Source organism: Sinocyclocheilus anshuiensis, unplaced genomic scaffold (genome assembly GCF_001515605.1).
Source record: "Sinocyclocheilus anshuiensis isolate Anshui unplaced genomic scaffold, SAMN03320099.WGS_v1.1 scaffold183, whole genome shotgun sequence".
NCBI classification, from domain to species: domain Eukaryota; kingdom Metazoa; phylum Chordata; class Actinopteri; order Cypriniformes; family Cyprinidae; genus Sinocyclocheilus; species Sinocyclocheilus anshuiensis.
In genome coordinates, this window is record NW_015548309.1 from 2,886,768 (window position 1) to 2,900,311 (window position 13,544).

The 13,544-nt window shown below is 35.5% G+C and overlaps 1 protein-coding gene across 1 annotated transcript in view; it reads left to right on the forward strand.

The window, feature by feature from the left end:
- The window catches only part of dock4b (dedicator of cytokinesis 4b), a 102,425-nt gene that overhangs the window by 59,425 nt on the left and 29,456 nt on the right, over positions 1-13,544 (forward strand). Inside the window, exons 17-32 of the mRNA XM_016444162.1 lie at positions 1,311-1,464; positions 1,669-1,766; positions 1,874-1,957; positions 2,046-2,146; positions 3,811-3,892; positions 4,188-4,358; positions 7,752-7,944; positions 8,035-8,162; positions 9,547-9,681; positions 10,966-11,064; positions 11,162-11,256; positions 11,338-11,413; positions 11,506-11,606; positions 12,367-12,425; positions 12,512-12,660; positions 12,760-12,845. Of these exons, the coding sequence (XP_016299648.1) occupies positions 1,311-1,464; positions 1,669-1,766; positions 1,874-1,957; positions 2,046-2,146; positions 3,811-3,892; positions 4,188-4,358; positions 7,752-7,944; positions 8,035-8,162; positions 9,547-9,681; positions 10,966-11,064; positions 11,162-11,256; positions 11,338-11,413; positions 11,506-11,606; positions 12,367-12,425; positions 12,512-12,660; positions 12,760-12,845 (1,811 nt within the window). The remainder of the gene's footprint in view (positions 1-1,310; positions 1,465-1,668; positions 1,767-1,873; positions 1,958-2,045; positions 2,147-3,810; positions 3,893-4,187; positions 4,359-7,751; positions 7,945-8,034; positions 8,163-9,546; positions 9,682-10,965; positions 11,065-11,161; positions 11,257-11,337; positions 11,414-11,505; positions 11,607-12,366; positions 12,426-12,511; positions 12,661-12,759; positions 12,846-13,544) is intronic.

The window sequence follows — 13,544 nt, forward strand, 5'->3', positions numbered from 1 at the left end:
TGATTTGGGCTGCCATGTCATCTGCTGGTGTTGGTCCACTGTGTTTTCTGAAGTTTCCGAAGTCCGCAGCCATCTACCAGGAAATTTTAGAGCACTTCATGCTTCCTTCTGCTGACAAGCTTTACAAGCTTTATGATTTCATTTTCCAGCAGGACTTGGCACCTGCCCTCACTGCCAAAGGTACCAAAAGCTGGTTCAATGACCATGGTGTTACTGTGCTTGATTGGCCAGCAAACTCGCCTGACCTGAACCCCATAGAGAATCTATGGGGTATTGTCAAGAGGAAGATGAGAGACACCAGACCCAACAATGCAGATGACCTGAAGGCCGCTATCAAAGCAACCTGGGCTTCCATTACACCTGAGCAGTGCCACAGGCTGATTGCCTCCATGCCACGCCGCATTGATGCAGTAATTCATGCAAAAGGAGGCCCAACCAAGTATTGAGTGCATAGAAATGAACATACTTTTCAGAAGCCTGACATTTCTGTTTAAAATATCCTTTTTTTTATTGATCTTATGTAATCTAATTTTCTGAGACACTGAATTTTGGGTTTTCATTATCTGTTAGCCATAATCATCAAAATTTCAAGAAATAAAGGCTTGAAATATTTCACTCTGTGTAATGAATCTATATAATATATGGGTTTCACTTTCTGAAATGAGTGACAAAAAATATTGACCTTTTTCATGATATTCTAATTTTTTGAGATGTATGAGTATGTATGAGTAAATGTGCATAGGTAATAAACCATTATGTAAAAAAGAAAAAAAAAAAACTTAAGTACAATTGTAAAATTAATAAATTCATTAAAATAATTGTATAACTAAATGTTAAACAATAATATTTTAAATAAGTAAGTTATCAGAAATGTATATGGAGAATAATTCTTATTTTACTGTTTAGCTGTGGTCAATTCTTGTGAAATATTAAAATTAGTAAATAATATCATCTAAAAATAAATAAATAATCTAAAAATAAACAATTAAATAATTTAATATAAAAACATTAATATTTATTTTTTTTGTTTATATTTATAATTAAAGTATATACACATTTATGAGTTGGGGTAACCCCAACCATATGTTACATACTGTACATATATAAATATATAGATCTATCTGCTTATAGATGTATAAATGTGTAGGTTTATAATTTGTTTATAAATCCCATATTCATACATATGAATTCATACATATATATTTGTTTGTTTGGTTGTGTGGTGGTGTGTTTATTATTAAAAATATGTTGCCTATATTAAAAAATTGGATGAAATGGTTGACAGGATCTTTTTCATGCATGTTTTCCAGTGTGAAGAGAACGCTAACCTGCAAGACTGTGCTCGCTACCTCAAACTGCCCTTCTCGAAATCAGATCTGCCCGGCAACAACCAAACTATGAAAGGCACTAAGGAATCCCTATGGATCACATCATTCCTCTGTTCTACCAAACTCACTCAGAACGGTAATGTGTGTCTCTTTGTACAGGATATGATAGGACAAAACGTCCCTAATTGGAAGTTTTCTTGGCATAACAGCGGATATGCAGCATGTAGCAGCACCCAGCATGAATCATCACTGAACATGGGAACATTTGGGTAGCTGGCATGAAGTATCAAGCAGCATTTTGCATATTTTACACTGATTGCTTATTGGCTGTTTCCTGCAGGTGACATGCTGGACTTACTGAAGTGGAGAGCCCATCCGGAGAGAATCAGTGACAGCCTTTCTAAACTCAAAGAGATCGATGGCTCAGAAATAGTTAAGGTCAGCTGCCCTTCACAGACTTGCTGTTGGTTAATGAACCTGGCAATCACCGTAATCTTTTTTTAATTGGCGCATGTTTACTAATAAAGTCAAATATCTTGCATCAGTTTTTACAGGATACACTGGACACGCTTTTCGGCATTTTGGACGAGAGCTCTCAGAGATATGCACTCAAGGTGTTTGATTGTCTGGTAGGTACAGACCCTCATTTTTTTTGCACAATATAGGCCAATGAAATTGCATGTTGCTTATTGTGCGTGTGCATTTTTCATCATTCAGGTGCACATTATAAACTTGCTCCAGGACAGCAAGTTTCAACATTTTAAACCAGTCATGGACACCTACATTGAAAGCCACTTTGCAGGAGCCCTGTCATACAGGTACGTTAAAAATCAGAAGCGTTTAACTGTCAGGACGACTGGAAACCTGACATTGAAAAATCCATTGAATTAAAATGGAAATGTAGAGATGTAAATTTCAAGCATCCTTGAGTTATCTGCTTGTGAAGTGTGCTTGTGTTGTCTTTGTTTGATGTTTTGTTATGTAATGCATGATATTTGATGCATTGAATGTGGCTTAAGTGCCCAAATACTTTGTAGAGCCAGGCTCACTGTATAGTTTGTTTTTGTCCAGGACTTTTGTTCACAGCTCTCTTGAACCCTGACTCTCAGCTAGTATAGCACTGATTCTTCACTCAAGTACAGTAGCACTTCATTTTGGATGTTCATTCATCTGGGTCAGAGATCAACCCACATTACAGCCTACGCAGTTTTCGAATGTGTGTTACGCAACTAATTAACTTAAAAACTGGACAGAATCAAACAGACAGCCATAAGATCACTGAAAATGAGAAAGACTGTACAGTTTATTTGCAAAACATTAATTTTGTCATATTGTTCAAATAGCATCAAATCTAATAGAAATGGATTAAAAGCCACTACAGTCCAATTTCATAGGGTGTTTAGACACATCTTTTTATTTCTAGGTATTCTTGCTCACTGGTGCAAATATATTAATTTAAAGTCTCTTCCGTACTGTCTTTCAGTTCTCCTTTTGTTGTGATTTTTAGTCTCTTAAAAACCATGTAACCGCATGCAGAGCATTATTTAGAAGCTCAGCTCACGAACTTTCCTCTCATACTTCACTCACTTCGGTGCAATGGACGTCACTTTCCTTCAACTTCTCATTGCAATGCTAGGAAATCGCAGTGAAAAGCGCCAGGGATCTCACCACATGATGCTATTGCAATACTTATTTTTATGTGCTGCAATACATGAGCTTTTGCTATACACTGTGATTAAAAAGTCTCTCTTATTTTCCTGCAGTTTCACGGCATCACCTTCAATTGCATTTTAGACCTATTTTTTTCTATTGATTATTTGAAATTCAAAATAAAGACGTGCTCAATTAGAATGCTAATGTTTTGGGAAAAAGACACAAAAAACTTGATTAATGCTTACAGGACCCATGGCTTAGTGGTAACATTAAACTTTGGTGCTCCTTCAGACAATGCAAGTTCGAATCTGGATTGCAACATTTGCTCATTGCACCCTATCGGTTTTCGATCATTTTCTGCCTCCACTTTCTCTGTCATATCCGTAAAAATATCCAGTTATTCAATTATAGACCCAATACTACATGAGTAATACTAGTAATACACTACAAATATATATTGTTAAATGACCAGATGCAATAAATGCAATTCAGAAAGAAATTATATATATATATATATATATATGTATATGTATATGTATGTGTATGTGTATGTGTGTGTGTGTATGTGTGTGTGTTATCGGTTCAGTACACTACAAACTTATTGTTAATTTGCAAGTATTCGATCATTATATTATTATTATTATTAAAACAACTACTACTACATTGTGGGCTCAGTAACAAACAAATTGTTAAAGCAATAAATGCAACTGAGAAACAGGTCAGATTGGTTTCGATTATGAATCTCCACATAAATACTTTCAATTCTACTAAACAAACATAATGTAAATGTTCAGTTTTCCACAGTGCTGTGTGTTTGTGTCTCTGGCAGGGATCTGATCAAGGTGCTGAAGTGGTACGTTGACCGCATTATTGAAGCGGACCGTCAGGAACACATCCAACAGGTGCTAAAGGTGAGACGCTTCACACTACACATCCTTTCTCGGTCTCTCACATTGTTTTTACCCATATTGTGCTCTTCATAATGATATTTAGAGTCTGTCATTACTGTCCTCCATCTTCTGATTTTGTGCAGCCACAAATACAATTTATATTGTAATGTACTGAAAATTCAATTTCTCAGGAATGGTTCGCTCCGGGCCGTTATGACTTCCATATCGCATTAGTTCACACAGCCCATGCATTCGTAATTAGACTGCTTTTATGTTGCTTTTTGTGCTCAGATCTGATATTCTGTTGGTTTCCTAGGCGACGGAGTATATTTTTAAGTATATTATCCAGTCGCGGCGGCTGTTTGCGCTCGCCACAGGCGGACAGAATGAGGAGGAGTTCCGTTGCTGTGTGCACGAGCTTTTCATGTCCATCCGCTTTTTTCTCTCGCAGGAGAACAAGGGCTCACGGCCCATCACACAGACACAGGTGAGAGACAGACAGATCTGTTTATATTGTTTATATTCTATGTAACACATGCTGTGGTGCTCATGTGGGTGAAATGGGTTCGAGTTTAGCTTGCAACATTCCTCATTCTTTTCTTCCACCACCAGTTTTAAATACAAATCAGTTGAATAAAATAATGATAATTTAATAAAAAAAAATAAATAAAAAAAAATTAATTTATTTTTGTTATTTTTATTAAAATAATAAAATAAAAATAAAATGTTATAAGTTGTTTTTTATATTCTTATAATTATTTCTGGTTTACAATTCAGGGCTATGATTTTAACCCAAATGTTTCAATAATAAATATAATAATAATAATAATTATCATCATCATCATCATAGCCCAGAATAATAATGTCATTATTGTTGTTATTATTATTATTATTATTATTATAAACTTATATAAACAAAAGATGAATGTACCTTTTGGAGCATTATTTTGATCAATAGAGAGTCCTCTGAAACCATGGCATGATTGGAGAGGCAAATCTGCTGTATTAAACATTTATTTTCCAAAGAAATGCTCTTAATTTTGACACATATTTCGCCTTTGAGAGGTGGGATCATTTATATTTCATGGAGAGAATGTCGTATAAAGGCGGTTTTCAGTGCGCTCTCTTAAATTCAGCCGAAGCATTTAAACTCTCAAGCAAATGTTTCGGACTTCCCTGAGCTGAATGCAAGAGCGTCTTCTATTCTCCTTCACTCCGGTGCCCGTCACACTGGCTTTTGTTTGAGCCTTGCTGTGAGTTTGTTTTGATGTTTTGCCGTGTTCTTCAAAGAGCCTCAGAGTGCCCATGCACCCCCTCTGAAAGAGAAAGACGAATACGTCCAAAGAAAGAATTGCTTTGGGTTTTAATGAGAGAAAGAAACATCGTAAATTAACTTGACTAATAAGGATGAAAAGAATGAAGTAAGATTAAAAAAAAAAAAAAGTGAGATAATGACAGTGCAACAAGATTACAAGAAACTCTAGGGAAGACTTGAGATAATAGGGAAGTGAGAAAAACAGACAGAACAGTCTTCGTTTCACAGCATCAGTGATGGGACATGCATTGCACGTTTCGGTTGCAAATCCAGCCGTCTAATTTATTTAGTCTCCAGATCATGGATTTGTGCATCAGTTGCATTTTAGTGTCAAATAGCCAGACATCAGAATAAAGTCTGGTCCACTTGGCAGCTTTTTTATTTTTTATTTTTGGCCAAGAGCAGCCCACTTAGACAGGAACAGATTATTTGACAGACGTGTAAAGCTAAAAAAAAGTTTGTTTTGTTTGTACATACATTTCTTCCACCACTAATTTTCAATAAAATTATAAATAATGTGATAATTTAATAAAAATAATAATTAAAAAATATATATTTATTACTGTATTACTGTAATGTTTGTATTCTATTGACTTAAAAATAAAATGTATTTAAATTCAGCTGATATCAATTTTTTATTTTTGATAATTTGATAATTTTATTGTTATTTCTGAGATTATGTAAGAGATTATTTGACAGATATTTAAAGCTAACAATCAAACTTTATTTAATTTGTATATACAATTTAGGGGTGGTTTTATCTGAAACGGTTGATATTGAAAAAAATAAAAATAAAACAATCAGAAGTGTCAGTCCGCTACTGCCAAAGAAATTGGTGGTAAAATGTGTGAGCAGACGTTCTGTAGTGCTGATTATTTCACACATGTAACCAAAAACCAAAGTGTAATTTACAGTTCTGCTCATGAATATCTAGTTTACTTTCTACTAGCTGCTATAATATTTCAGTATACTCATACTAATTTAGACTAAATATATTAGTATTTTCTAAATGTTTGATATCACTAACCACATCAGTTTTGGCAGATGTAGAGATGGATTTTCTTCATTGAACAATCCTGGTACCTTTTAAACACAATTTCTCCTTTTAATCCCAGGCAGACTTCAACTTCCATGTGATTTCAGCCGTTACTGTGCAGAATGCATTAGGTGGTCAGTGGACAGAAGGTGGTCTGAGACTGAGACTAGTGTCATTTAACACTTCAAGTTGGATTGTCTTAAGCATGAATGGCTAATACTTCCCAATAGGGTATAATTGTGCGGTATATCTATAGATGTATAATCATCTCACATGGTTCATTAGCCCTGTGTTGGACTGAATTCCGTTTGGACGTTTTAATCTTCATAGAGAGCAGAACAAAGGCAGTGATAGAACGCAGGCCAGAGCCGTTCTAATCCCCCATAATCCTCCACAGTGCCTCACACCCCTCACTAAAACTCCACGCTGGCCCCTCACAGCAGGATTACGTGTTGGGGTTTGGGCCCCTTCTCTCCTCTGTCCATGTTCTTCTTGTTTTTGCGATTCCTTCATAGTGGGAAAAGGCCGTGGGTTAGTGGTAAAAGCAGTTTGCTGCTGTTTCTGGTTGAGAAGATGGTCATGTGTCACAGTCAGTGTATGTGAGGCAGAAATGTGAAGGCTGATATTCACTGTTTTAGTGGACGTTATAGTTTAATTTCTGAACATTTGAACATTACTTGAATATGTTTTATTATAGGTAAAAATATCTGTATTGTAGTCACATTGTAGTTGTAGTTTAGTTCTTGTTTGTTATTTTTTTTCACTGTTCTTTCATCGTTTTGCATATAATAGTTGCATATAGTGGATTTATTTATTTACTTACTATTTATTTTTCATTTTTCTTATTTATTAATTTTTTATTTTTTATTTATCTATGCTCATGAGTTTACATACCTCTTGCAGAATATGCAAGATGTTAATTAATGTTTTACAAAATAAGACAGATCCTAAAAATGCATTTCATTTTATTTTATTTTGTTTTGTTTCGTTTTTTTACTGTCCTGAATAATAATAAGATGCATTAAATGCTGGGCGATATAAACTTTATAGGATGATGTGTAACTCTTTCTTATTGTAAGGACCTTCAGAAGCTACTTAAGATATTAAAGACATGTTTCCAAGAAGACAAAATAAGTACAATTTAGCTCGATCACCCAATTCAAAAAGTTCCTTGGTTATTATTCATGACGGTACTACATAATAAAATAGCATGCGATTTTTATTTGTTAAAATGATTAACATTTTGCTTGTTCTGCAAGAGATATATAAACTGTATAGTAACAGTTTTATGACAGTGTAATTTTTATTTGCAAACTTGCAGTGTATATATATATATATATATATATATTACATTATTGTCACCATTATTTTGTTTATTCTCATTTATTAATTTTTTATCGCTGCTAGTTTTCATTTAGTTTTGTAATGTAGTGTGGATTAAAATTGCTGATTTATTTTTGCTTATTTCGTTGATTTTTCCGTGTAATCACCATGTGAATGACCTGATTGTTTGTCATGTGACTTCACAGGCAGTGTTTTTGCAGTCGTTCCCGGCTGTGTATGGGGAGTTGCTGAAGCTCTTTACGGTCAGGGAAGTGGCCACATTTATACGGGAGACATTGGGCAGCCTCCCCACTGCGTCCCAGGCCGACTGCCCCCTGGAGGCCGTCAAGCTGCACTGCATTGCCAAAACTGTAGAGAGCCAGCTCTACACAAACCCTGGTAAACACACACTCACTGGGGATGAAAATAAAGATGGTTATACCTACATTTAGAGGCTGTCTGCTCAATGTTTGTGTGTGTTTTTATCAGTGTCTAGATGTATCCTGCTCCCGGTGGTGCTGCGTTTGCTCCAGGCTCACATGCAGGAGCAGCGAGATCTCGTCATGTGCGCACACATACTCACCTGCATGCTGTCTCTCCTCAAGAAGGACGACACGGTACGATAACCCTCACACAACTATAGGACAACACTTTAGACAAGAAATCTGTTTTACTTGCAGACTTAGTCTCAGCAAACAGAGCCGATCTCAATAGAGAAACAATCCTAAACTCCAACTTGCATGTTTGCTGGTGTTTTCAGTGCTTTTTATGTAATGTAGAGAGAGCGTGCGCATGGTTGCCAGGTTGGGAGGATTAAGTAAACCATTGTTCAGAAAATGTAGCAACTTAAATAAAAAGCTCTGATTTCGGGGATTAATACTGTTGACATCTGGCAACCACAGTCATGAAAGTTTGTGGAGGCTTGTTACAAAATAATACAAAATTATGCAAATTCCAAATGAAAATGAAATGTTTTCAGGATAAATAACTAGTGAGCAAACATTGCAGACGATTATGTATTAAAAAAATCGAGAAGTTGAAATCATGATCATGATTAAAAAACGATGTGTATTTATTTTATCCATTAGAAATTGAAGTGGGCATGTATGTATTTATTAACGTATTTATTTATATTAATGTGTATCATGTTTTTTAGACATCTCACTATTTTTTTATGTATTTATTTAGTGAATTATAAGAATTAATTAAATATATATTAAAATATTAAATGTATGTGTATAATATATGTGTATTAATATGCTGGAAGATTTTTTTTTCTCATGAAGTCTTATACATTTAAAGGCAGTTAAAGGAGAGGGTTTTAGCACTGATAACATAATAGAACTGTAAAACCCACTCAGAGAAGTTGGGTCTTTAAATTTATTGCCTTAAAAGCACTGCTTTTATTCCACTTATTCCACTGCCTTCAACACAAATTTTCAAAACGGTAACCGTCAGGCTTTAAATGTCCTGCTTTTAGTAGTGTTCAGGTTATTATGCATAATCCACAGGTCTCCATTTGTTATGATAGTTTTGCGCAATAAAAGATTATTTAGCTTATTTACTAATTGCTAAGAGTATGAAACACGTTTGTCAAAACGTGACCCTAAATCCGCATAATTATGCAAGGCTTCCTGAAGACCTACTTATCATTCATGCAACCCAGAAGCTTTGTCGAATTCGTGTTTTTGCACATCCCCAATTCGTGTTGACTTCTGCTTTAAAGAAGAACACAGGAAACTTGTCTTAAAAAATGCTGATGCTGCTCTAAATGTAGACACCTTCTCTGACCTTGAAGTCAAATAGCAGGTCTCACACGCAGAGAAGGACAGATGTACATCAGCCGCACTGGCTTCTTCCTGCGCTTGCATAAACTGAAATGACAGCTGAACCTTTCATGGCTGTCTCACCCTGTCTGCCATTAGCGCCCTGTCAGACAGTGTGCATAAAATCACCATTGACCTCTTGCAAGGGCAGATGTATATATGTGTGTGTGTGCAGGAGCCAGCCGCATCCGAAGAGGTGGATCTGATCGTGGAGAGTGTTTTGGGTGTGTTACTGCGGACCATATTGGAAATCGCTAACCGGCCACAACCAGCAGGGCCTACGCTACGGCCCCAAGTTCAAGACGTTACGGTAAGAAAACCAAATAAGGAAGCAAGCTTTATAGAGAATAGGCAAGAGGGAATTTTAAAAAGTGAAACATGCGAGAAAGCATCAGATACAGGCCCTGAGGGCGAGTTCAAGACGTTACGGTAAGAAAAACAAATAAGAAAGCAAGCTTTATAGAGAATAAGCAAGAAAGGCAAGAGTGAATATTAAAAAGTGAAACATGTAAAAGCGTCAGAAACAGGCCCTGAGGGCGAGGTAATTACAGCCCAGCAGTCAAAGCGTTTCACACATCAAAGTCTCTCCACACAAGCAGCAGCTGAATTCTGGCGGCATTGCTGCTAGATGTGACGTATTCCCCAGCGCCCAAAGGTTTTTGTGAATGCAAACCTCGCCATACCTCATTTCAACTCCAATTTATTCATCCGTATTCAACACAGACTGAGATTTATCAAGGGTTTTATGGGGCTGTTCAGTATGGGAATGAAATAGTCTCTGATGACTTTTTTTTTTTCCTTGTTGAGGCAGGTGTTTTGCAAATGAGCAATGTATAGCTAGACCTACAGTACATGAAATTTGCTAACTTTTTGATGTTTTTGTGCTGACTGTGGGGAAATATATGTAGAATATTGCTAAATATTGAAAATATTTTAAAATATATTTAAAAAATGTCTATACCTGAATATAAATACATATATCTACATTGCTGTTCAAAAGTTCAGTTAGTACATTTTATTATAATTTTTATTTGATTTATTCACTTAGTATTCATCAAGGAACAATGTGAAGAAAAAATGTGACACAATATTATTATTATTAATATTATTATAATATTATATTATTTTTAAAGTATTTTTGATCAAATAAATGCAGCCTTGGTGAGCATAAGTCTTCTTAAAAAATAATTATTAATATATATAATTTTAACCTTATATAAAATATAGTTACATTTTTTTGAAATATTTTAATTATTTATTTATGAAATATTATGTAGAGCTATACCAAGCATGTTTGCTATACCTGTTATTTGTGCATTTATTCAAAACATTTTCAAAATGCGATTAAATATACATTTTATATATTAAATATAATGTCTCGGCGCTATACAGAGCATGTTTAGTAGAAAGTGTTCAAATCAGTGAAAAGTATTCACATTTATCCATTATTTGTGCATTTATTCAAGACTTTTTCAAAATGCAGTTAAAGTTCAATTTTTCAAAATCGCATCAAACTGTGGATTTGTTTCTTCTGTAGAAATACGTCGAGTTTTTGTTTTCCAAGAGTGTCATATGTTGAATGTGTGTGTTTCAGGGCGAGTTTGTGTCGTGTCTTTTGGCTCTGTTGAGGCATATGAAGGACAGACACTACCAGCAACTCCTGCAGAGATTCACCAGTAAAGACGAGCTGCGGGTGAGGCGTTCATCCACTTTATCTCACTGACATCAGTTCACTATACAGACAATGTTAAACATGTCAAACATCCTCTCTTTCTCTCTGTCTCTCTCAGGACTTTCTCCTGCATATCTTCACTGTGTTTCGGATCCTGATAAGACCAGAGATGTTTCCCAAAGACTGGACAGTCATGCGGCTCGTCACTAACAAGTTAGATACTTTATTCCCCTGCAGTTTTACATGATGTGGTTTTCAGAGTAAGAATTGTGATCTGACATGTTTGATTTACAGCATCATCATCACCACGGTGCTCTACCTGTCAGACGCTTTAAGAAAAAACTTCCTCAATGACAAGTTTGACTATAAGGTTTGTTCTCAGTCCGCTTGTGTTGTGAAACATCAGTCGATCTGTTCATTTTCTCTGTGGCACAGCCTCTAAAACTCTCTGTTTTCATGTAGGTGTGGGATTCCTACTTCTGCCTGTCTGTTATATTCATCAACCAGCCCTGCCTTCAGCTCGAGACCTTCTCTGCGTCGAAGAGGAAGAAAATACTGGAAAAGTGAGTCCTGCAAGCCCTCCGAATTCAAACTTTTTTAACATACAGTATGCCAAAAGCAGTATGTCAAATGAAGTAGTATGTCTAAAATTATAAGACTTTTATTGTTCAGAATGTTTAATAGAGTTTTTATTTGTAATAGTATTATTCCATGTTTATTTTAGTTTTTTTTTTCTAGTTTCAGTGTAGGTTTAGTTTTTCCTATGTATTTAGTTGTGTTTTTTTTTTTTCCGTAATGAATTTATATATACACTGAGGATCAAAAGTTTGGAGTAATTGAGGTGTTTTATATTATGGAAAGAAGTCTTATACTCACTAAGGCTGGAATATTTATTTATTTATTTATTATCAAAAACACAGTTAAAACCGTAATATTGTGAAATATTATTTCAGTTTAAATGAACTTTTGTCCATCAGAATATATTTTAAAATGTAATTTATTCCTGTGATGGTAAAGCTGTATTTTCAGCATCATTACTCCAGTCTTCCGTGTCACATGATCCTTCAGAAATCATTCTAATATACTGATTTGCTGCTCAAAAACATTTCTTATTATTATCAATATTGAAGAAAAAAATATATATTTATAATAAAAATATTGTTAGGTGTTTTCAACATGGATAATAAGAAGAAATATTTCTATTTTGGACATCTTGAGTTTGCATTCTTCAGGAAGTCCGTTTAAAAAATGTCTCAATCATATTTTGAACAACTGGCGTAGGAGGACGTATTGTAACAGTATTTTGCATTAATTTGTGTTCAGGTACGGAGACATGCGTGTCATGATGGGATGTGAGATCTTTAGCATGTGGCAGAATTTAGGTAAGACATTACCTAATATCTGAAAGCTTCACCCATTCGCGAGTCTTTCTTACATGAGAAATTAAAGTTTCCATCTTGTCGTGCAGGAGAGCACAAGCTGAACTTCATCCCAGCGATGATCGGCCCGTTCCTGGAGGTGACGCTGGTGCCTCAGCCGGACCTGAGGAACGTGATGATCCCCATCTTTCACGACATGATGGACTGGGAGCAGCGCCGGAGCGGCAACTTCAAACAGGTCACATAGCCCCCCCTTCTGGTCACGAATTGGACATGCAGCTATCTGACTGTAGTGCTTATAATGCCATATTTGCCATATTTTCATTATTTGTAATAGGTGGAGGCAACACTTATCGACAAGCTGGACAGCCTGATGTCAGAGGGGAAAGGAGACGAAACGTACAGAGAGCTCTTCAACAGCATGTGAGTGAGAGGACACATGCACAAACAGATAAACAGCTATACATACACACACTGCGGGTCCTTGGTGGACTGAATTTGGTTTAGAGAGCAATGGTTAGATTAGCATAAATCAGTGAGACAGTAAGTAGTGGCAGGTCAGATCTCACCCATCTGTGGGTCAATCTGTGATTGTTTTTTGTGTTTGTGTGAATGTGTGTGTCAGTGCTGTGAAAAAGTGTTTGCTTCCCATCTGAATTTCAATTTCTGCACATTTTTTTTACATTTTATGAGATCAGATTTGATTTTGGATTATGGTAGAAGTGGTAAAAATGACACACAAGTGTTGTGCTTTTTTTTTTTATTGGTGTTTAAAATTACAATTATGCAATCTTCCAGTCTAAATTAAATGCATGGAAGATTTAACTTGTGTTTTTTATTCATGAAGGGTCACTTTTATGCATATATTTAGTGTAAAAATATACAAAGAAATCTGAAAATCAAGCATTTTTTTCACAGCTCTTATACTGTGTCTGTATGTGACTCTCTATATTTCTCTATATGTGACCCTGGACCACAAAACAAGTCATAATGGTCAATTTTTTGAAATTGAGATTTATACATCATCTGAAAGCTGAATAAATACGCTTTCAATTGGTGTATGTGTTGATGTGTTAGGATGGGACAATATTTGGCCGGGATACCTCTATTTGAAAATCTGGA